At 51.3% G+C, this 21,242-nt stretch overlaps 1 protein-coding gene across 8 annotated transcripts in view; it reads left to right on the plus strand.

The window, feature by feature from the left end:
* The window catches only part of LOC144113570 (oxidative stress-induced growth inhibitor 1-like), an 87,471-nt gene that overhangs the window by 41,894 nt on the left and 24,335 nt on the right, over positions 1-21,242 (plus strand). Inside the window, exon 1 of one of the 8 annotated variants that reach the window (XM_077646720.1) lies at positions 3,706-3,806. The exons of 5 other annotated variants lie outside the window; for them this stretch is intronic. In XM_077646720.1, coding sequence (XP_077502846.1) covers positions 3,786-3,806 — 21 coding nt within the window. In that variant the 5' untranslated portion in view covers positions 3,706-3,785. Of the gene's footprint in view, positions 1-3,705; positions 3,817-14,566; positions 14,940-21,242 lie in introns of those variants that run through there. 2 more of the 8 variants (XM_077646722.1, XM_077646721.1) reach the window with 2 other exon arrangements.

Consider the following 21,242-nt stretch of genomic DNA (forward strand, 5'->3'; position numbering starts at 1 on the left):
TGCGTATGCAGTTAACGCCAGTGTCTCAACCGCACTTCACGTCTTGGAAACACTTTGCGCTATTCGGAAAATAAATATGCCTTTGTGGTACGAGTGACGCCGCTGACGCGCTCCTTTGCCGGGGTGCCGAACCAATTCATGCCTCCTAGTGAGGACTGGACGGCGACTCGGAACTGTCCCCGAAGTCTCCGAAGGGCTGGGCTGCTTACTTTCATGATATTGTCGACCTTCAGAGCCACCTTCGTCTTGCTCGATCACATAATCGCTAATTCTAGAAATGAATCTTTCAAAGCATAGTCGATCCTTCAAAATTACTGGCTCGGCAACTTAGTGACTCAAGTAGTTAACATAGTACACTCAGTTTCTCCGTCGGCTTTTATTGTTTTTGATATTCAGCTCTCTGAAAACGATCAAAATGGCAGCCAGTTTCATTGAATGTGCACACGCATGCCATTCGTATTCCCATATGTTCTACCAGTGCAGTCTTTGCCCGTCAAATGGCGGATTGAAGCGCAGCTCACCTTCTTTCCTCCTTCTTCTTCCTCTTAAATCATGGCACATACCCTCATGGTGGGATTGGCCAAGGTGTAGTGGCATTAAAACCTTCTTTTCTCCTCTCTGTCGTTGTCTTCTTTTGTTCTACTTTTTTTTCGTCGACTCTATTTTACCGTTCCTAGCGGCATAAAGGCAGCGATGAACACGACTCCCACTACCCGTCCTAGCTCTTCTGTTGTCCTTTAGAATCAATGAAGATTATTTCCCATGCACAAAGGAGTTGTGGTAGTGGGTTCTCCGTGACAGCTTTTTAACGCGCGGTGCTTCGACTAGGAATGACCCAGCGCACGATGACGTGACGTGAGCCGCTCGCTCAAGCAGTGGGCACTGCATGCCTGGTCTATTCCGGCGCCGTCCAGAAGAAGAACCGTGCCACTATAAAAAAAAATCACAGGGAATCTGGCACATTGTCAGTGTCTTCACGGCCGTCTGTGCGTACTTTTTTCAGCTGTCAGAAGAACTGCCCGGAACACAGGATCAGGTGTCAGATCTTTGCGAATCTTCTGCATGCGTCATGAGCGCTTCTTTATAAGGGGCCAAACCTTCTGCATAGGTTGTCAGGCCTTTCAGATCTTTCGTGACAAGCGGGCGAAGGCGTTCATGTTCCCCTCGCGTGTTGCGAGTTTCCGGCGCAGAGGCAAGCGCTGACAGCGTTCCAGCAATCTTGCAATGCAAGCTGTGAAAGTTTGGAGCGTGGCTGGCTTCGATCGGTCGTCACTGTATTGGCAGCATTCTTGTCGAGCATGAAAAAGAGGAGGAAAGATGAATTGCTCGTCACCCGCAAACAAACGCTGCATACAAATGCTGCAACGTGGGTTGCTGCGTAAATGTGATGGGGTTTGTAATTATTGGTTTTCTTTGTTGACTCCAGTGTTTGCTTTCTTCGTGTTCTCTCCTAAGCGGCGGGTGGCAACGAAAGAAGGTCATTTATTACGGGCAGGTCTACAAACGTTCTACCTTATTCGTAACGTTCGGGTAAAAAAAACAAAACAAAAGACGTCATACCGAGGGCTCAGATACACGAAAACGTTTTCACTGCGTGAGAAACCTTCGCGACCATACAAGCACGGCGTTTCATGACACGTACTTGAATTTTGTTGGTATTTTCGCGGCCGATTACGAAAAGCGCGCCTGGAAATGTCAGTACTACGATTTCTGCACAATGTAATGCTCGTCGAGTCGTTTCATGAACTCTTATTTCATCTTTCTTTTCTCATTTTATTATTTTTTTTTGGGGGGGGGGGGGGTAGAATTTCGCGCGATAACAGTGCCTGTTGCATGACACGAAGTGCCGCCTATGTCGTTACGGCGCCTCATCTATTTTTACAATGCCAGCCGCATCGCCCGCTTCGCAATGGGAGCCGCCGGTACGCTTCACTTCAGTTAGTTGCCGTGGTATGGCGCTACCCAGATGGTAAAACTGCTTGTGTCATGCTTACGTATAGGCGCGCGCTGATGGCATTCTGGTTATCGCTCTGCCCCACTCCTACACCATGTGTCTGTCAGATTCTGGCTTCCTACCGTTCTTGTGTAGCTCTCGCTGCATCCGCGGCGCGGCGCTTCTTCCAGCGCAAGCGGCTGCAGCTTTGCTCGCTGTTTGCAGAGGTGGGCTGAGGCATTCGCTCCGCTGATCACTTGACGATTGCGGCTGGCATATTTGAGGCGCTGCTTGAAGTAAACCTGAGATTTGGGCGAGTTGGTAAGCATTCACGGTGGGTGAACAGCGCAGCAAAGGCAGGCCTTTGTCCCGCCTTTGTTGCGCTGTTCTTTTACCATGGCTATTTGAATACTTTGCTTAAGGCGAAACATCTATAGGCTCATGACTATAGGGCCGATTTGGACCAAAGTCGATGTCCAGATTAATGTCACTACGGCAAACACGATGGTGACCTCTAAATTTGGCCCGGGCCGCTTCCAAATTTGACCCACCCACCCTCGAAATATGACTTAGAAGCAGACATTCACCCAGATGATTAGGATTCATTCGAGTAAAGATATTAGAAAATTCGTAAACAATTGCGTACTCCTTAATCAACATCTCTACCACACATCAGCGACATAAGCAGCAACACCGCGCAAACGGTTTTCGCCTCACCGCACTTTCGGTCAAAAGTGCCCCCCCCCTCTGATTTCACATTTCCGCCAAGCAGTTTCAGTACTTCTCCCGGAATGTTTCAGCGTTGTAGCTAAAAGACATACACGATTCGAACAATCGCCACAATCTTTAGTAGCTATGCCAACGCCGCTGCACCCCACTCTCTGTGGCCCCTTTTAAAACCAGCGCCTGCAGTGGCTCCACGATGAGCAACGCCACGCACGGCGCACTGACGGGCAGCCTGATTACTCAACTATGAGGGATGCAGAGCGCCGCCTCTCGAAGAAAGCGACAACGTTTCAAAACTGTCTTCGTCCGTTTTCCGTCGTCAGGCGCCACTCAGATGGTAATCTCCCCCACGGACATAGAGCAGGCGCGAAGGCTAGCCGACGGGGGAGAGTAGGAAAGGAGGATAGGAGAGGGCCTTGGACGGTAGGATTGGCCCTACTCGGCAGGCATTGTAAAAATAGAGGTGGTGCTGGTCGTTACAAGGTCCGGTTGTTTCGGCACGATTGCCTTCTGGAGCAGCGTATACCGGTTGATTGCCTCTGTGCAGATTTCACGTAAAGGGGGCATGATGATCGTGTGATAATTCGGGCGATAAGCCTTGCACTGAGCGGCTTCTCTCGCCGCGTATCGGGGTCGGAGTTGTGTTCACGCTACAAAAGGCACTCTGCGATATGGCTGCCGCGACGCTCGCGGTCGCAAATTCTGTTTGCAGCGTCGCGTTTTTACTCCCGAGATTCCTAGCGCTGCATCCGGGCAGCGCCAACGCCCGCGAGCTTCAGGCTGTCGCGCACAGCGAGAGCCGGCGAACTTTGTCCGACCCAAACCAAGTCTAATCTGACCAGTCGATAAGGAGGCCCGTGCTTTCACGTCGATTGCGAGAACAAATCCCCAGGTTTGAATGGCGTGATCGATTAGGCGTCGCGATGCGATCCGATGCGCGGAGCGCTTCCGCTGTCGCCCGTCCTTGGCGTGTGATTAGATTGCGTTGGGTTGATGACGCCGCCTTAGCATTTCATGGGGCGGATATCGCTGTTTGAGCACTGGGGTTCGTGAGCGGATAGCCGGGCGCTTGTCACTGCGCGCTGTGCCTTCAGAACGGTCGCCAGACAGGCCGGTCCATCTGTGCATGCGCCGACGGCGAATGACGGTGAGCTGAGGTCAGGCTTGTTTCCTTCTGACGTGGTACAGTATGTAGCCATACCGTGGCACGTGGTATTTAACTTGCCTATGCCGGACCAGTGGTGTTCTGCAGCGGCAGCGTAGCAAAAGGCTTTCTCCGGGGTTTGTGGTGTTAAAAGTGTTCGTCGCCACCATGCACTAATCCCGTGTTTCTCCTGAGCATAGCAAGCACGTGATCCAGGTCGCCCTGGGCTGCAGGGGTGGGCAAGAAGGCGGCCGGCGCCTTCTGGAATACGTGCCGTCCGTGGTCACGTGATGTAGGTGGGATTGGCCCTTGATTCCGTACAGTCATGTCTGTCACTTTTAAAGTGCGTCCTTCCAACCCCCGTCCCTCTTCTCCCGGCCATCTGTGTATATCGTTTTCATGTTGTTCTTCGGCAGCACTGGCTAATTTTCTTTATTATATGTCAGTTTATGCACACTTAAGGCCCCGTTCCTTTTTGTTTTTGTAGCATCCCAGACTCTGAATGAATGAATGAATGAATGAATGAATGAATGAATGAATGAATGTTTTATCCCTTTTGTCCCCTAAAGAGGGAATGAATTGTTCGCAATTGTAGTTCTATACGTAGTTCTATTTGTAGTTCTTGTTTTTATTTTTGCTAGCATTTATGGCATTTCAGTGTTGCTTGTTTTATCCCTTTTGTCCCATAAAAAGGGAATCAATTGTATGTTTCTGATGCCTGTCTGCTGACTGCATACGGAGCAAAGGCCTTTGTCAGGCTTCTTGCCTTTTGCATTTGCTCCGGTTTCTGTAAATCAGAATGAGACAAATGAATGAATGAATGAATGAATGAATGAATGAATGAATGAATGAATGAATGAATGAATGAAATAGAGGTTAAGTAAGTGCGACTGAGTGGATTAATGAGCTAAATAGGGAGGTATGTGATAAGGGAGTGAGAACTGCTTAGAGTGTTGCCTTCGGTCGTTGTCCTTTTATGTGGGCGTCGAGATCAGAGTGCTTGCGTGTGGCTCAGGTTCACACTGAAGCGGTACGTAAGTTCACCAAGACACTTCTAGTTCATTGTGTGCGGAGCAAAATATATCATGGTCGTTTACGGTTTGTCAGATTTTTCTCTCCGGAGATATCTGTTCTCCCTGACCTGTGGCGCCTATGCGGGTCATTGTCATTGTTCAGTTTCCTGCTCTTTACGAGAAAAAAAAAAAAGAAGCGCAGTGAAAACATGAGGGTGCACCTTTTTGAAGTGCTCGTGCGTGTAATCCTCCCGAGCGCTGCTCTTTGCGCTCTTGTTAAGAGAGGTTTTACCGGTGAGGAACTTTGTCCTTGTGGTGTAATACCCTGCACACTTTCTTATCGTTGCCTCTCGATGCGACCGCGTGTTTTTCTGTTTTTTCCTCGACCGTCTCTTGAGCGGGAGAGGCTAGGCCACTATCTCTCGCCAATTCGCGTGCTCCTGTCCCATACTTCGGCGCGTAGAGCCACTTTGAAAGAGAGAGAGAGTTCTTGTCAGGCTTTGACGTGCCTTGAACACATCGCAGTCGCGCTCGCCTGGTGTCCCCATTCGGGCACCACTCGCCGATCGCGATTGCCAAGTCACTTCATTCTCAGCGGTGCGATGGCTGACGCTCCCATAGGAAGGAGAGAATGAACAGCGGGCGACCCCACGTGGTATCGAAGCGCGCGAGTGCCGCTTTTTTCGGAAGACCGCGCGTCGACCTTCGCCAGGCGTGTGTCGCAACGGCCGGGACCCCGGCGCTCCACGGATAGGCATCTTCCTTTCCTCCTCGTCCGTCTGACGTGCACGTGGCGCGTGAATGGGAGGTGACGGGCGCTGAGGCCGACACGAATCTTGCGCGCGGTCATCTGAATGGGAGAGACAGCGGGATCTCCTGACGCAGCAGCATTTTTCCGCTCTGGCGTGTCTGCCGGCTTGCTCAGTCTGCTTATCGGCCAAGCAGATAAATTTCTTTTTTCATCTCTATCTTTCGAAGCTTTTCTTTCTTTTTTTTGCTTTTAAGGCACTGAGCGAGCTGCTCAGGATGAAATGAAGTACAGCCGGAGCTTCCGCCCTGACAGAACTCAACTGTAGCTGCGTTTGTGTCGGCTACCTGCGATAGCTTAAATTCAGACGTGATCTGGGCTTTCTCTTAAACAGCACTGGTTTGCAGGTGCACGAACATGTTTTACGTACACGCAACAGGTGTTTTCTCGCTGTCTGCTTGGAGACGCGGTCTGACATTGAGCGGTGCGCTGTCCAGGACGCACAAGGGAGTGCAGAGCACACCCGCAGTTCGTGACCGTTTGCTCAGATTGGGAACATGTTAAGCTTTTTAGTGGCTTCCCGGCTCTGAAAAAAAAATTTTCTGGCACCTGTGCGTTGCCTCGTAGCCTGCCCAAATTTCCAAACAGCAGGTTGGATTTTCAGATGCATACAGACCTCCCCATCGCGCACATGTCAACGCACCTGCTATCTCGAATGTTGCGAACAGGTGCAGAGAGCTCGCGCTACCGCTTTCCACCTTGCGCCAGGTGTACGCAAGTCCAGCCCAGGGAGCGCTGATTCGGTGACGCTAGTTTGTCGCGCATTAGTTTATACTTGCGAGAGGTTTGGGTCGCTAACTGTTGCCGTGGTTATATAGATACAGCTTCTCATGAGCCGTGCGATCGCGTCCTGCAGTTTTGTCATAGGTTTCCGTCGCCTTTTGTTCCTCTGAAGGCATCGGGAGCGCTGTAGTCATACGCAAAACTGGCTGGCTCAGTAGGTAGCATTTTGAACGCAACGTTCGCGGTGTTGTCGCTCGTGTGCCATTAGCCTCCTGCGTGTAAAGGGGAAGAATAGTGAGGCATAGGTTCAGCCGGAAAGACATGCTGCGATCTTCAGTTTGTCATGGATTCAGGGCGGCAGTCACAACTTTCTGCATCAATTTACTTCGATTATTTCACGCACAAGTTACGACATGAACCACCTCCTTCCCTGCTTGCCTCCACCTCCACTGCCACTACCACCGGTGCACTGAAGTAAAAAAAGTCGTCATTTTTAGTGCACTAACCACTTCTATGTCTAAAGCCCTCAGGGCCTGAAGGTATGAAACTAAATAAACAAATAACTAAATAAATGAGCGAACAAATGAATATGTTCGTCGTGTTGGCTTCAGTATGCTGGCATTAACCTCCAGCCCGTGTGGTTAGACAAACACACGGCTGCCACATTGTAAGAAGCATCCGTTCAAAGTGACGTCACATTGGCTTCACCAGTCGCACCGAGAGCGCGGGAAATGTGCACACTGGCCCGATTAAAAGCTCCTTTTCTCGCGACGAAGTGCACGTAAATGCGCAGCACGAGACGCAGCGAGCACTGTGCCTTACCCTAAACTCCGCATCGATTGGACAACGTGCGAGAATCTCCCTTTCAGCGGACTGCGCTCCGGCCGGTTAGCACCGCGAGGAACGCGCATGCACGAAAGGTGAGAACCGTCGCGCGGCCATTGTGTAAGCGACGCGTTCCTTGGTAGGTTGTTTCCGTGAGACTGCGAACACTTGAGGAGACGCGCTCCCGACGATCGAAACAGCTGGCCGTGTTTCGCTGGTCGCTGATTTCGCAACGCGTGGGTGTTCGTGTCGTTTGATAAAGCTGCCCCCGTTTACCTGGCATGCGGCTCAAAATAAAGACGGGAGAAGAACTCATCCTAAGCAACCGCGCTTTCTTTTTTTTATTGCGAAAGCAATACTGCTCGAGGTTTCCGCTCTTGGCCGTCGTCCCGGAGAATCCACCATTGACCTTTAGTGTGACCAATTTGTGACGTCATACCAGCTGTGGAAAAGCGGGGCCCCCAATTCGGCTCGTCGCGATCGTCCCAGCAAATCCTCCATGCTGCAGCTGCGCGCCGCTGCCGCGAGGGGCGCCCGCTGTACTTTTCTGTAAAGGGCTTCACCCTACAGTGGAAGGCAGCGGGGCTGACTTACCCAAGGCATTGGGGTTTAGGGATAGTGAAGGGAAAGTGGATTTTAAGAGGTTAGAAGTAACCAAGCGAAGGTTATCTGATTGGTGGCTAAAAGCAAGACAGGAGTAAAATTTCACAAGACATGGCTAGGTGGCTTGAGCCACCACCCGATGTAAAGGGTTCAGCCGTATCCATCCATCCATCCATCGTCATGCCAGCTGTGGAAAAGCGCCCCCCCCCCCCCCCCAACTCGGCTTGTCGCAGTCGTCCCAGTGAATCCTCCACGGTATGTCGGATGATGTGTATAAGGTGAAGCTGCAACGATGTGCTGCAGCTAAGAAGCGGCGGCATGCGTAAGAAACGGATGAAGAGCGGGAACAACGTTTAGCTAAACGGCGTGCATATTGTAGTCGTTATGGAGAGCGCGAAAGAGACGCAACAACGACAGAACGAAGCGAGCAAGAGACATCGCGCTCAAGAGAGCCCAGAAGAACGCGCCGCAAGACTCGAGAAGCGTCGTAACGCAGATGCGGCTTTATATAAGAAGTGCCACGTCCCTTAGTGACTCTTCAACGGCGGAAGAGACCGCTTTGAATTCTCGAGAGCGTCGGAATGAGACGCTGCGTAGACGACGTGCCGAGGAAACGAAGCTTTCGCAATTCGACTTGGGTTAGCCATAGCTAAACCACAAACAATTTTTTTATGATACCCTTAGCTGAACACGTTTCGCAAAATAGGCCTGTGCGGCCGCGTGCCACAGACGCGCATTTGAGAGCTTGAAATCGGGTGAGGCAGGACCGCTCCGCTAGCTTCACCGATGATCACAAAATCGACGCGTCATTTGCCCTGCTCATTACTACTCGTGTACTCAGGGTCCTTTATTCATTATTGCGTGGTTGTTTTTTCGACCTTTAAATTCTGTTTGCATAGACGAATTGATTAAATGCAAACAAAACAAAATTTCGGAGATTTTTTTTTTCTTACTGCCTTTGCAAAACGCGGGCGAATCTTTACAATTTGTAGCGTAGTTTGGCAGGAATCCAGTTTTATTTTCGCCAACAATTCGTTGATTTATCTTTTTTTACTCTCCCTCCTCCTCTGCCTCGAAAATGCACAGCCAGCATTTCTATCGGCACGGCTGGTCGCAACTATGCGAAAGCGTAGGGCTCTGGAACGCTGACGAGCACTACGCGGGACGAGAGCAGCAGCTTTTGACTGTGCAGGGCGCGCGCGAGCTCTGCCTTTCTCCTTGGGCAGCCAGGCGGGGAGGGGGGGGGGGGGGGGGGGGGGGGGGGGGGGCGTGTCTAGGAGACGCACTCGAGCTGAACTATCGCTAGCGCTGACGATTCGGCCCCCTGAGGTACGACTTTTGTGTGCCGGGGCCCGCTCGTGCGTTGCCAAATAATTGCCCGCTTTGTGCGGATCAGGCCGTCGTCAAAGCGCATGTTGTACCCCCGCATTATTACGGTGACTGAAACAGCCCAGTGAACGCTGTTACAGCTGGCGGTGTCTTTTGTTATTTTTGTTCTCCTTTCTATTGGGCGAAAGAGCGGTTCGTGTATCACTATATTGTTTTCAGCATCGGCCATGCATTCGCGGGCCCCGAAGGCGAAAAAAAGTTAATACATTATACGGGGGTGCGAACGGATAGTAATGGGGACGCATGCTGTTAGTGGGTTTCAGGGCCCTTGCCGAACAGCACTGCGGCGCTGAGTGAAGGAATACAGGGTTCACGTCTAGCATGCGTATAATGTTTGGACGACCGCGGAGAAAGATACGCTCATGAGCACCATAGCTTAAATGTCGCGCGTGCAAATAGTGAACGTGGATTGATGGTTTAAACAAAAATACGTCTCAGGAGGTGGAGTCGGTTGTCTTAAGCAAATTTCGAAGACCCGCCGTGGATGGACCTCATGCGCCTGCACAGATCATTACAAAGTGTAGACCACTCCTGAAACTTCTGCCCGTATTCTGACGTCATTTGCTTTGTGCTGCTGACCGCTGCCTTGCAGACTGGGAAACAGGATCTGAAAAAAAGAAATGGGAGCTCAAGAGATGGACGAGTTTTATTTACGAGAGGCATGAGACGAGGATTCAGCGTGGCAGTCAGAATAGAGACAGGAATTCTGATAAGCCGTTGTGCAATGTTCGAACATGATGTCGCGGACTGCCGCAGAACTGCGCCTCTGACACTCAGGGCGGAAGTGCCACTTGTTGGGTTCCCATATTTTACGCAATAAAGTTGCGCATAAACTGAGGAACGCAAGGAATATAATATAGTTATGTGAAAGCTGTATCTTAAGTAAAAGTATCATATCATCTACTGAAAAATGATAGGCGCATGCTATCATTAGCGCAGTAAATAATGCTGTCGTTCTAACTACGTCAGCGTAGATCTTCCCCGATAAGTTCGACGACACAAGTTATCACGCGAGCAGGTATACGCCTGCCTGCCGGCGCCATATCTTTGCGTTGCCAGGCTGATACATGCATCGTCATCGGTCTTTGCAAGCGTACTAATGAGGACTGCTCGTCATTGCACCGGGAGTGAATGATAGGACGTGTCGGGCAGGGTAGTAGTCTGAGCTCCTGGACACACGGTGACAAACTAACGTGCACATGGCTTTGTTTCTGCATGCCACTGGCGATGAGCGAAACGCGATAATGCGAGTCATGGCGATCGGCGTAGCAGATTCCGCGCCTCGATGATCGAGCTGCTCGCGCGCTTCGCGATGCGGTCGAAGACGTGCGAATATAGCGCGCATTACTTCTCGCCCCTCTGCTTATAACAATGCTTGAGAACGTGTTCGGCACGCCACTACGCGGCACAGAATGCATACTGTTGGATGGGGGTTCGGAGTCGCTCCCGACGGAACCACGGGTCAGGAACGACGCTTGCTCCGAACACCGCCACTACCACCAGGACAGGACTGCCGACGAGTTAAAGGAGTTGGATGATAGGAGGAAGGATACAAGTGGATTTATTTACATTATTTACATAGAGGTCGAAAGGAACTTCTTTCCGAAGAGAGCACCTTAAAAGGAGGCTTAAGGAGCCTTGAAAGGGAGCATGATTAAGGGAGCACACAAATGGGAACACGACTGAGCATTACATGGGAGCACGATTTTCACTGCACTCGCTGTCCAGTTTCCCTAGATTCCCCAGGTTGAGGACGTCTCCGCCAGGGTGGGAGTGGCTTAAACTTGAATTATCGCACACAAACACACACCAACGCACATAGGGACACGCCCTCGTCACGTGTCGAGCCAGGGAGAGAGGAGGATGCCCTTGTGTCCACGTCGACAGCGGAGGGAGATGATCTCGTAGCCAGCCGAAAGATTCCACGCACCGCCGACACCTGTTCTTTAGATGCCAATCGACGCCCCGGACAATAACGCACGGTCGGGTCTAGTAGCCAAAAGGAGTCGCTTCGTCATTTGCCATTCCTGCGAAGATTAGCGGACGACGACCGCCAGCTCGCTGCCGTATTCCGGGAATGAGGCCACATTGGTCCCCTCAGCTTAGTCACGGCCATTGGGGATTAGCTGCCGCTCGATCCCTGCGGCGGCCTCTCTGCTTCGCCAAGAGTCCAAACAGTGCAGCCGCACTAGGTGCTGTCAGGTGCTCGGCGCTCGCTGCGGCGGCTTTCCGCGGGGGCCCGTTGTACGATCGTTTCGGAGAGCCTTCCGCCAGGTCCGCTTCGCGAGCGGGCCTGGCGGATCCGCCTCGTTCGGCGAACGGATGGAAAGTTGGTCAACTTCGACTTTCTGGCGGACGAGCGGGTCCGGCCGGCGATCGGATTGCAGCTATTGGCTGCTTTTCCCGTGACGTCAGTGACGTCTCGAGCCCCTCTGCCTCGGTTCTGCCTTGCCGGGGCAAGATGGCCGTCCGTCGACTGAACTGGGGAGCGAGGCCTGGGCAGTGGCAGCGATGTCGCGAAGCGTAGTATATTGGCCACATCTTGATATTACCAGTGTTCAGAGCGACTGCAAACTTCGCCGCGTTCAGCAGTGGCGAGCGACAGTTCCACTAGTTGAATTCTGTAATCGTCTACGCTGACGGAGTTGACAGAGCGCCTCTTCAAACCGATGCAAGACCTGTGCAGTGGCGGTGTCACGAAGTGCTTATTTCGAGCTGTTTGTGGTTGTTGCAAGCGTTTGTAATTCCTGCGAGGATCATCACGGACAGCGGCGAGTAACAGCTGCTCACGGTGAATTTCTCGTGCGTGCATGAGCTGCATTGCACAGTGACAAGTGTCCGCGTAGTGAACGTGATTGCGATCGGAGCGAGTGCTTTTACATCCACCTGGGCGACGCTCTCGGTACTTGGGTCTCGAACGTGGGAGCGATTCGTATCGCGTGGACCGGAACCATGCCGAAGAAGCTTAGTGCTGGCTTCCAGCAGGTGAGCCTTGCTGACGACGCTGCCAACACAGACGGGCGGGCGCCCGATTGTAACAATACACTTCAGGCGGTCTGCTCGCACTGTCTCCTTTCATTCTTGGTAGGTCCTTTTTTTTAAAGGTTGCCAGGCCGCAAGGTTCGTTCCTGTACGCTGCAGTGCGGCATTCCCAATTGCTGCAGGTCTTTGGAAGGCGAGCAGAGCTTTCAGGGCCATGAGGTGCTAGAAATGATCAATGAACAAACCGGGTAACCTGGCAACTTCAGAAAGGGTCAGTGCAGGCAACCTGCTATTTTAGCTGTGTCCATCGCAGCGCTGTAACACACTAGCCCAGCGAGAGGAGCAAGCATTTTTTGGGCGCAGCCATAGTTTTTTACCACGCCACCTGCCTGCGTTTCTAAGCATTACGTTCCTCTCTGCGTCGAAGCCGCGTGTGGCGTGCTACGTCGAGAGCACCAAGGCAAGGAATGGTATCAACCAAACCTGCGTCTCAGATCGTGTCGTAGAGGAGCCTTCCAGTAGTGGAGCCTTAGTGGTCTCGCGATTGTAGCGGCCCAAGCGGCCGACGGCAGCAGTTTCGAGGCTCCCAGTGGGACAACTGCAGCGATGCCTGAGCACTGCAGGTTGTCTACCTGTAGTCGCAAAGGAAAACTGATGGTTTTGTGCGAGAATGCGTCTAGCACAGCAGCGTGTAGAGAAAGCGTGAAACAAATATCTCCTGAGTGCACACCAGCTTGCTTGATGATGCAGATTGTTGACGTATATAACGCTGCAGCTTTGTGCACTTATGCGTGGCGTGGAAAGATGACCACAATGCGCAAAGGACAAAAAAAGTGCCTTTTCGGAAATCGTCATTACACGGGCTGACACGGGCGCTTCAGTTTCTGTTATTGTAGCGTGAGCTACACTGGCCGAGGTTGAGGAGTTTCGCGTGGTTCCTGGAGAGCCGTGCCGCGCATGCGCGAAGAGCAGTGATGTCACACGGCGCACACCTGGCGCGCCGGAGCCGCCGCGCGCGCCTCGCCGGTCTGTATTCCAGAGGAGTGACGTCATATCCGCGGCAGACGCACTGGCGCCAGCGCGTGCCCAGCTGTGCGCCTCCGTTGCGCAGTAGCCAAGTCTGACGCTGCGCCGGAGCCGCTTGATAGCGCCTGTCATTCTGTGCGCATGCGCAGAGGTATCAGTGGGGGTGCACATATAGCGGGGCGTTTGCCAGTGTGGTACAGCCATGGAGAACGAGAGCGAAATTGCTGCTCAGCGGCAATTGATGCTCAGCGGCTCAGCGTAGCTCACGCTACGTATATCCTGGCATAGCCGAGCTAAGCCACTGCTAAATTTTTTTATTCAGTTTATCGTTCATCCAGTGTCCGAAAAAGAAAAAAAAAGCAGTTCAGCAGTCATTCTGATTGTCTGGTATATTGAAAAGTAGAATGTGACGCGTGGCAACTTCCAACCTCAGTCTGCTAATTTGATCCTCGGACAACGCGCACATTCGGCCAATGATGTTTTCTAGCATTATCGTATTACATTAGCGAGACACCGTGTGGGCGGTATAAAGTATTTTTTTTTGCTTTTTTCACTCTATTATGCATGCTCGCGTGCCGCTCCGCACAATATTTATATGCGTATGCCGCGCATTGCATATATTGTATTTGCAGCCTTTTGTAACGTTTCGTCATTACTCGTGCGCTTTATGCGCCCAGGCTCAGCGCCTGTTTCGTCGTAATGTGTCCCTTGTGCACACATAATGACCCTGTTGACGAATCCGCCGTCGCAGCACATAAGCTGGCCTGTGGTGTTATTGCTAGAGCACTCGGATCATTCCTTCTTATTCAGCACTTGCAGGCCACGAATGCATGAATTAATGATATATAATTGCCCGCGGGTATCTGGGCGTTGGTTCTCGCGTAGTGACCTCGCAGGACTGGCGTTGCAGCCGTATTGCGTTAGCTCCCGCAAGCGCGCGACTGAAAGCGGGTCGTTTAGAAGGGCGTGCATGTTTGGGCGTAGGAGAGTCGGAGCTTCTTGATTTCATTCCGAACGAAGAGCAATTTGTCGTGCGCGTGGATCGTTCCTTGCAGACCTTGCGGACGATTACGCCGGTGAACAGGGAGCACCGTCGAACGTGTTGTTTCATGCGCTGTCCGCGTGGCTGAGCGGTTCGTGCCCCCGTTGCGCGCTCTCGCATTTCTGTCCGCCGAATCTTTTGCGAGGTCCGCGCGGCCGCTCTCGCGCCAAGGATCATTGAGTCGTTTGTCATCGGCGCGTCTTCACATGCCCGCGCACGGGCCTCGTTCAAGGTCGACGCGGCGGTTGCCCTGAGGTCGCTATCCGACGGAGGAGGAGCGCGCGTCTTTTTATATCGCCTCTCGCGCATCTTGCCTTTGTTTTATCAGCGGCCGGCGGCTGTTCCGGGCGTAGTTTTCCGCACCTTCGGCTTCGGGCCGCTCTCGTCAGTTCCACTGGTCTCACCCGCAGTCCCTCCCGTGGGCCCTGCGGAAAAAAAGGCGCTTGTGAAACTGACGCTTGACTTATACTACGTACGGCGGTCCGTCCTTGCGCTCTTCTCTTCACGTGTGCCGCCGCGCGTGCCGGTGTCTCCGAGGGAGAGGAGGAAGCGCTAGGACGGCGGCGCGCTGAATGGCAGAGCGGTGCTGTCGTCGCCTGCTCACCGGCCGGCTCGCACCGCGGACTCGCTGCTCTTCTTCGCACTGATGGTGTGCGCGTGAAACCGCGCTGGTGCACAGCCGCTACACGCCGAGCTCTTCCCCTGGACGGATTGGACACTCGCAGGTAAACTGGGCGAAAGCCTTAATAGCGAACCAGCGTGGCGTGTTTGGGCCTGCTTATTTCGACTGTATACCGACCGGCCGGGAAGCGGAGAGGGGGCTTTTGCCTTCAGGAAATCGAGCGTTCCTCTTCTGTCCTATACTCATTCATTTTCATGCCGAGAGTATATAGCTTGAACACTATATAGTGCGGCTAGTCGCGCAGAGTGTGACGACGACAGCAGGGTATGTGACAGCTGTGTGAAGGTTGTTTTTCCATGAATGATTTCCATACAAATTCTCGTTTTCGCAAGCGTCACACCTGAGCGTGTTATAACGAGGGAAAGCGGACTGTGATTGGTTCCAACGTCGCGTCGATTTGAGAGCCTGCACTCTTCTTTCTGCCAATAGGCAGTACGCTACTGCGTTCTGATTTTGTTGCGTCTGACAGTATTTATCGTGACTTCTGTGGTGATAAATGGAGCGATGCAGGCGATAACGGCGTTAGCGAAACGAAGCGTCTCTGTCCCCGTTTTAGAAGCTGGGCTACCGAACTGGCATACTTGATCACATTTGTCTGGAACAGTGCGCCGCGCAGCGACGAATACACGAATTCTGACAACGGTTTGTATGGCTAGATGGGCAGATGCACGTGTCTTTAAAACTTTATGGCTGAAATGTATGTGGGCCGCGGTCACATTATATTTGCTTCGCAACACAACGCCCGTGCTCCCGAGACGTGTGATAGGTTGTGCACACAACTAGTGGTCGATTCAACAGCTTCTTTCTTCATTGCGGCTACGGGTGCTGTTCAGGAGCCTTTACAGTGCGACATGCTTAAGTATGTGTCATCAGGCCTCGTACTTGCTGCCTTCAGCATGGCTTCGCAACAAGTGCGCCCTGTCTTTCTCGCGCTTTTTATTATCTTTACCTCTCATAAATGCGTGCCTGGTAGCGAAAAATGTGGAGGGGATTTCAGGGGTGCATTCTTCCTTTTTTCGTCCGTGCATCGAGGACTTGGGCTTTCTCGCTGCGCGTTGGCGGCATGCGTGCGCTGACTGTGGCTCAAATTGCGAGGCATATCGCAATCTTCCACTGCGAATGGTTGTCCTTGAGTATTATTGCGTCGTAACTTGTTGGCAGAGAGATATCATAACGACGCTGTTAATAACACACAGCGCTAGCCGTGTGTTTACTTACGGCACTATTCGGCATGATGTACGTGGTGGGCGTGTGATTTTTTTTTTGTTGCCTAAAAGCGTTTTGATTTCTGCCGTATGTCCGGGCTGTAGTGAACTAGAATAATGTATTCTAGTTCACTATATTTCGGCTCAGCCCGAAACTTGCGCATTTAATGGCGCTGAAAAACAGTTCGCGGAGCCCTGTGCATGGACCTTCTCCCGCAGAATACAGTGGCCCCTCTGGATATTTTGCGGCATATGTGTATAGTACATGGCTGGGTCTTTCACTTTTTTAGGTAACATATGAGAGTCAGCATGTAATGGAGACAGCCGCTTTCCTATTTCTGTTTTATAAATGGTGCCGACATCAGTGTGAAATAGTACCGATGTGTGGAAACTATGCACCATCGCTACATGCACGGAAGAACGGCGCCTGTGCGCATTTATTCGCTGCTGTATAAGAGTATGCTGTCGGATATACAGCAGTCCAGCAAAGTGAAACAACTACATTATCTCGCATCACGTTCGGGGCCACTGTGGCCGGTACAATTATATATTTGCTGTGTCGTCTCAGGTATAAGCACAGTCAGTACAATGACCTGCATTGTGTGTGACACTGATTGAGAAACGTATGTCGCGTGTCGGTTCGTTGGATGGATGGATAAGGCTGAACCCTTTAAATCGGGCGGTGGCTCAAGCCACCTAGCCATGACTTATGAAGTTTTACTTTTGTCTTGATTTTAGCCACCAATCAGATAACATTCGCTTGGTTACTTCAACCCGCTTAAAATCCACTTTCCCTTCGCTGTCCTTAAACCCCAATGCCTTGGATAAATCAGCCCCGCTGCTTTCCACTGCATGGTGAAGCCCTTTACAGAAAAGTATCAAGTGTTCAGCCGTTTCCTCCTCCTCTTCGCACGCAACGCACAACGTGTCTATCTCGTGGTACCTGACTCTATACGTCTTAGTCCACAAAACTCCAGTCCTGGCCTCAAACAACAAAGTGCTTCCCCTACAATTATCATAGATATTTTCTTTGGCAATTTCCTGTTTAAAGGTCCGGTATGTTCCCAGTGCCGATTTCTTCAGCATCCCTGTTTTCCACAGAGCTCTCTCTGTTTCTTTAACCTTTTTCTTAACCGATAATTGCTGATTTGCCCCCTTACTGCTGTCCAGATATTTGCTCGTCAATTTTCTAGTTCGCTTTCTCCATTTTGTGTCTACATTCCTTATGTACAGGTATCTGAAAACTTTCCTACCCACTGCTTTTCCCCCATTTCTCTCAATCGCTCCTCAAATGCTATCTTACTGCTAGCTTCTCTGCTCTCGAACGACGCCCATCCCATATCACCCCGTACCCCCTGATTTGGTGCATTGCCATGTGCTCCCAAAGCTAGCCTCCCTACGCCGCGTTGTTTGATTTCTAACCTTGCTTGAACATCCGGTCTCATGCACAGGACAGCATTACCGAAAGTCAAGCTAGGAAACATCACCCCTTTCCAGATCCCTCTTACCACTTCATACCCATTGTAATTCCATAGTGCTCTACTTTCATGACAGCTGCATTCCTACAAGCTTTATTCTTTACATATTTTTTTCATGCTCTGTCAGATACTCAGTACCTTTATTTATCCACACCCCAAGGTACTTGTACTCATCCACTACTTCTATCGTGAACTCCTGTATTATATGCTCGCCGCCCTCATCATTAAATATCATGACTGCAGATTTTTCCTTACTAAACTTGAAACCTAACCTATCTCCCTCTGTACCACAAATGTATATCAACTTCTGCAAGTCTTCCTTTGTGTCAGCCATTGTCACTATATCATCCGCGCACATTAGTCTCGGTAATGACTGTTTAATCCATTCTACTTGCTTGAAAAAAGAAAGTCCGCTCCTCTATAGCTTGGTCTCCAACCCTTGCAGGTACAACATGAACAACAAAGGGGACAGAGGACATCCTTGCCTAAGCCCCCGCTGTATCTCTATAGGCCCTGATACATTTTTCTCCCATTTTATAAACACTCTGCTACCTTTGTATATATCTTTTAAAAGATTAATTACTCCATCTTCCACATCCAGTGAGCCCAGTATGTCCCACAGATACTCTCGGATAACGTTGTCGTAGGCTCCCCTAATATCCAGAAATGCTAGCCATAGGGGCCTCTGTTCCTTTTCAGCAATCTCTATACACTGCGTCAATGAAAACTTATGTTTATACTGCAGTACCATCTCGATCTTGAGCGTTCACGTGATCAGTTCAACTGCGTGAAGAACGGGTTTTTTCGATTTCTGACGCTTGTATGATTTAACTTAAACGCTTCAAAAGCCGGCTGAATACTCTGGTTGGCAGTTAATGACTGATAGCTCCGCCTGGGACTCTTACAATACTGAACGGTAATTTGCTCGCACTCTGCATGGGACGTACCACCTGCGGTCGAGTATTTATATAGAAGCATGCCAATTAATTTTCTCGTTTCGATCCGTACGTGGCAGAAGCGCTGGAAGGCGTCGCAAGAATAGAGAGTTACACATTCGCGCGTGGTACACAATTTTGATCCCGGCAACAGCTCTCTTTCGGGCTCGAGCGCTACGAAATTGCAATGCTTTCTTTGTTTCAGGTGAATTTAGCATTGTTCATGTCGCAAACAAGTTGATTTTTTTTTTTTGCCGTATAGCGAACGCGGTGAACAATATTTCACCAGAAAGTGAACTCCGTTAGCACATCTTCCGCCATCTGTTAGCCACCGTCCGGATAATGTCTGCCACATTCAAGGCTGCGAGACCAATTACGATTGTTGATTAACTGGACGTTCGCTGCTGTGCAAGCTATCTAGAGATTAAGGACGCTTCGCTTTTTGGCGTTTTTATCCTTACGTCGTTATTATGTTTTTCAGAGTTTTGGCTCGCGTGGCAGCCGTTCGCGAAGCCCGCTTACGCTGATGCCAACAGTGCGGCAGTCGATTACGGTGTACAAACTACTCTTTTGGACGCTGTACCTGCGTCTCCTGGCACGGAACTCGTGCTCGGTGATTAAATCGTCGACCAACTACCTTGTTTGCTGCTGCGAAGCGTTCTGTTGCGTGCTTCTACATTGACGGTTACGGTCCGGAAGGCAGTTATAGACGTCGGCAAATACGTTCTCGTCAGAAACGCTCTCCTTGCCTACTGCGGACAGCGCTTCTGGCCTCCCAGAAAGTTCCCGGGAGGTGCATAATCGGCAATGTTTTTTCCCCCTTTCTGAGTGGTGTTTGTGGGTGTACAGTCCGTTGTACAGCGTGTTATGGCTCGTTTGTGTCCACTTTTAGTACATGCCGTTGCCGAAAAGTTTAGCGCTATTTTGAGAAGTAGAATGCGGGAAGGTGTGTCGGTTTTCTTCCGCCCTGTGCAAGGGATATCCTGGTAATTGGTGCACCACGCAATTACTCGCTTCCGGAGTGAAACTCGCATACCGACCGCTGCTCGTCTTCCTGTCCTCATTCCTTCTGAGCCTTACCACTCCCTGCGACGTGACAGGCGGGAAAGAACGGCACCCGTACGAAGCGGAACAGGTGCCGCCCCTGTTTCCGCGAGCTTCCACCACGCTCCTGGCACGGCACGCGGCTTGTACGCGCCAGCTGACGCGCGGCGTTGCGTCAGTTATCGCCCAGGCTATGCAACAAGTGCTCCGCGAACCTGCTGGCGCGCGCGTCGGTTTTCTTGGCACGCCTGCGCTTCCTACAGGGCCGTATCGGAGCGCGCCTCCGTCACGCGATGCCAGTATTCCGAGAACTATTCTTGAAGTCTGTCCGTGGCGCTGTTCCCGTCGTGCTCTCTTCAAAATCCTTTTTTTGCTGGCCCCTTGTCAGCTAGAGATTTGATTACGCGTCGCCCTCTCGGGGAAAATGAGGGGCGGGGGGGTAGCACGCACTGACACACGCAGTCTAGGCTGGGCGGACGGAACCTCATTTCTCTCCCTTTGCGTTATCTCTCCTGATGCGACAACTAGCCCGTTAGCACCGCGGAGCACTTCACGCAGTTTAGTGATTCTCGGCGCGTGCACTGCACGTTCTATTGTTCGGGGCTTGAATTGGATAGCGCTAGTCCATTGTTTCCGTCGCTCTTACTGCCAGCGAGCGGCTTGCTCAAACGAGTAGACAGTCGGGCTAATGATAAAGAGGGCGGTTTAGTTCATCCTGCTCCAGCGATTCCACTTAGAGCGGGTAGATTCGAGGATGGCTTCGGGGCATTCTAGAACTCCCGCGTAGCGATATAGCCTATATAGATAACGAGGAACAGCCACTGATTATGCTACGAAAGAGTTATATTTCAATGTTCGATGAATACGTTATTCCGAATTAACCGGCCACAAATATATCTCTGGTGTTCGAGAAATTCTGCCTCCGAAAGTGCGAGAGCGTTGGCGTTGAGTGGATTTGAACAACAACAAAAAAAAGACCTGTATGCCCCCGTACCCAACTCTCCACTCTTCGCACCCGAGCGAGAAATTTATTTCGAAAGCGCAGTAAAACTCGACTCTTTAAAAACCTAAAGGCATAGTAAATACAACTTTAACACGTATTCCGTCCACAAATCTGCTCCTGGCGCTCAGAGAAACCGGCCCACAGCCATAACGCGCGCGCATTGCTCGCTAGGTGTAATTTAGGCGTCAGGAAAATATTTGTGATTTTGCTCTGAAAAACAACGGAGGATGCTTTCCTCGAGTCTTTAGTGATTGCGCAACATTGTTAGTCTTCGTTATCACGATTGCCCTGAAGTTGCCGAGCTACCGGGGCAATTTCCAGAGCTCTTGACAATCGCCGCAATTGTAACTTCCCTTTTATCACCAATGGCGCAAGAATCGCGGAGCGATGCTAAATTCTACTCGACCCTATTGTACCACGGAGAGATAGCGCGGCGCAATAACGTCCGCCGCGAACAGATAAGAGGAGAATATTACTCTGTCGTGACTTGCAAAATGCGCCTTGCACTAAGTGTGAAACTGAGAACCGAACAGGCATCGCGTTTCTTTTTGCACCTTTGCGCCTTCGAAGTCGCGGGTTGGTCGATTCGGTCATTCCGGCTCCTATAGGTGGCGCGGCGGCTGTACGACATGGCGGACGAGGCGGTGATGGCGCCGATGCCATAGCGTGCGTCTAGTAAAG

Source organism: Amblyomma americanum, chromosome 1 (assembly GCF_052857255.1).
Source record: "Amblyomma americanum isolate KBUSLIRL-KWMA chromosome 1, ASM5285725v1, whole genome shotgun sequence".
Lineage (NCBI taxonomy): Eukaryota > Metazoa > Arthropoda > Arachnida > Ixodida > Ixodidae > Amblyomma > Amblyomma americanum.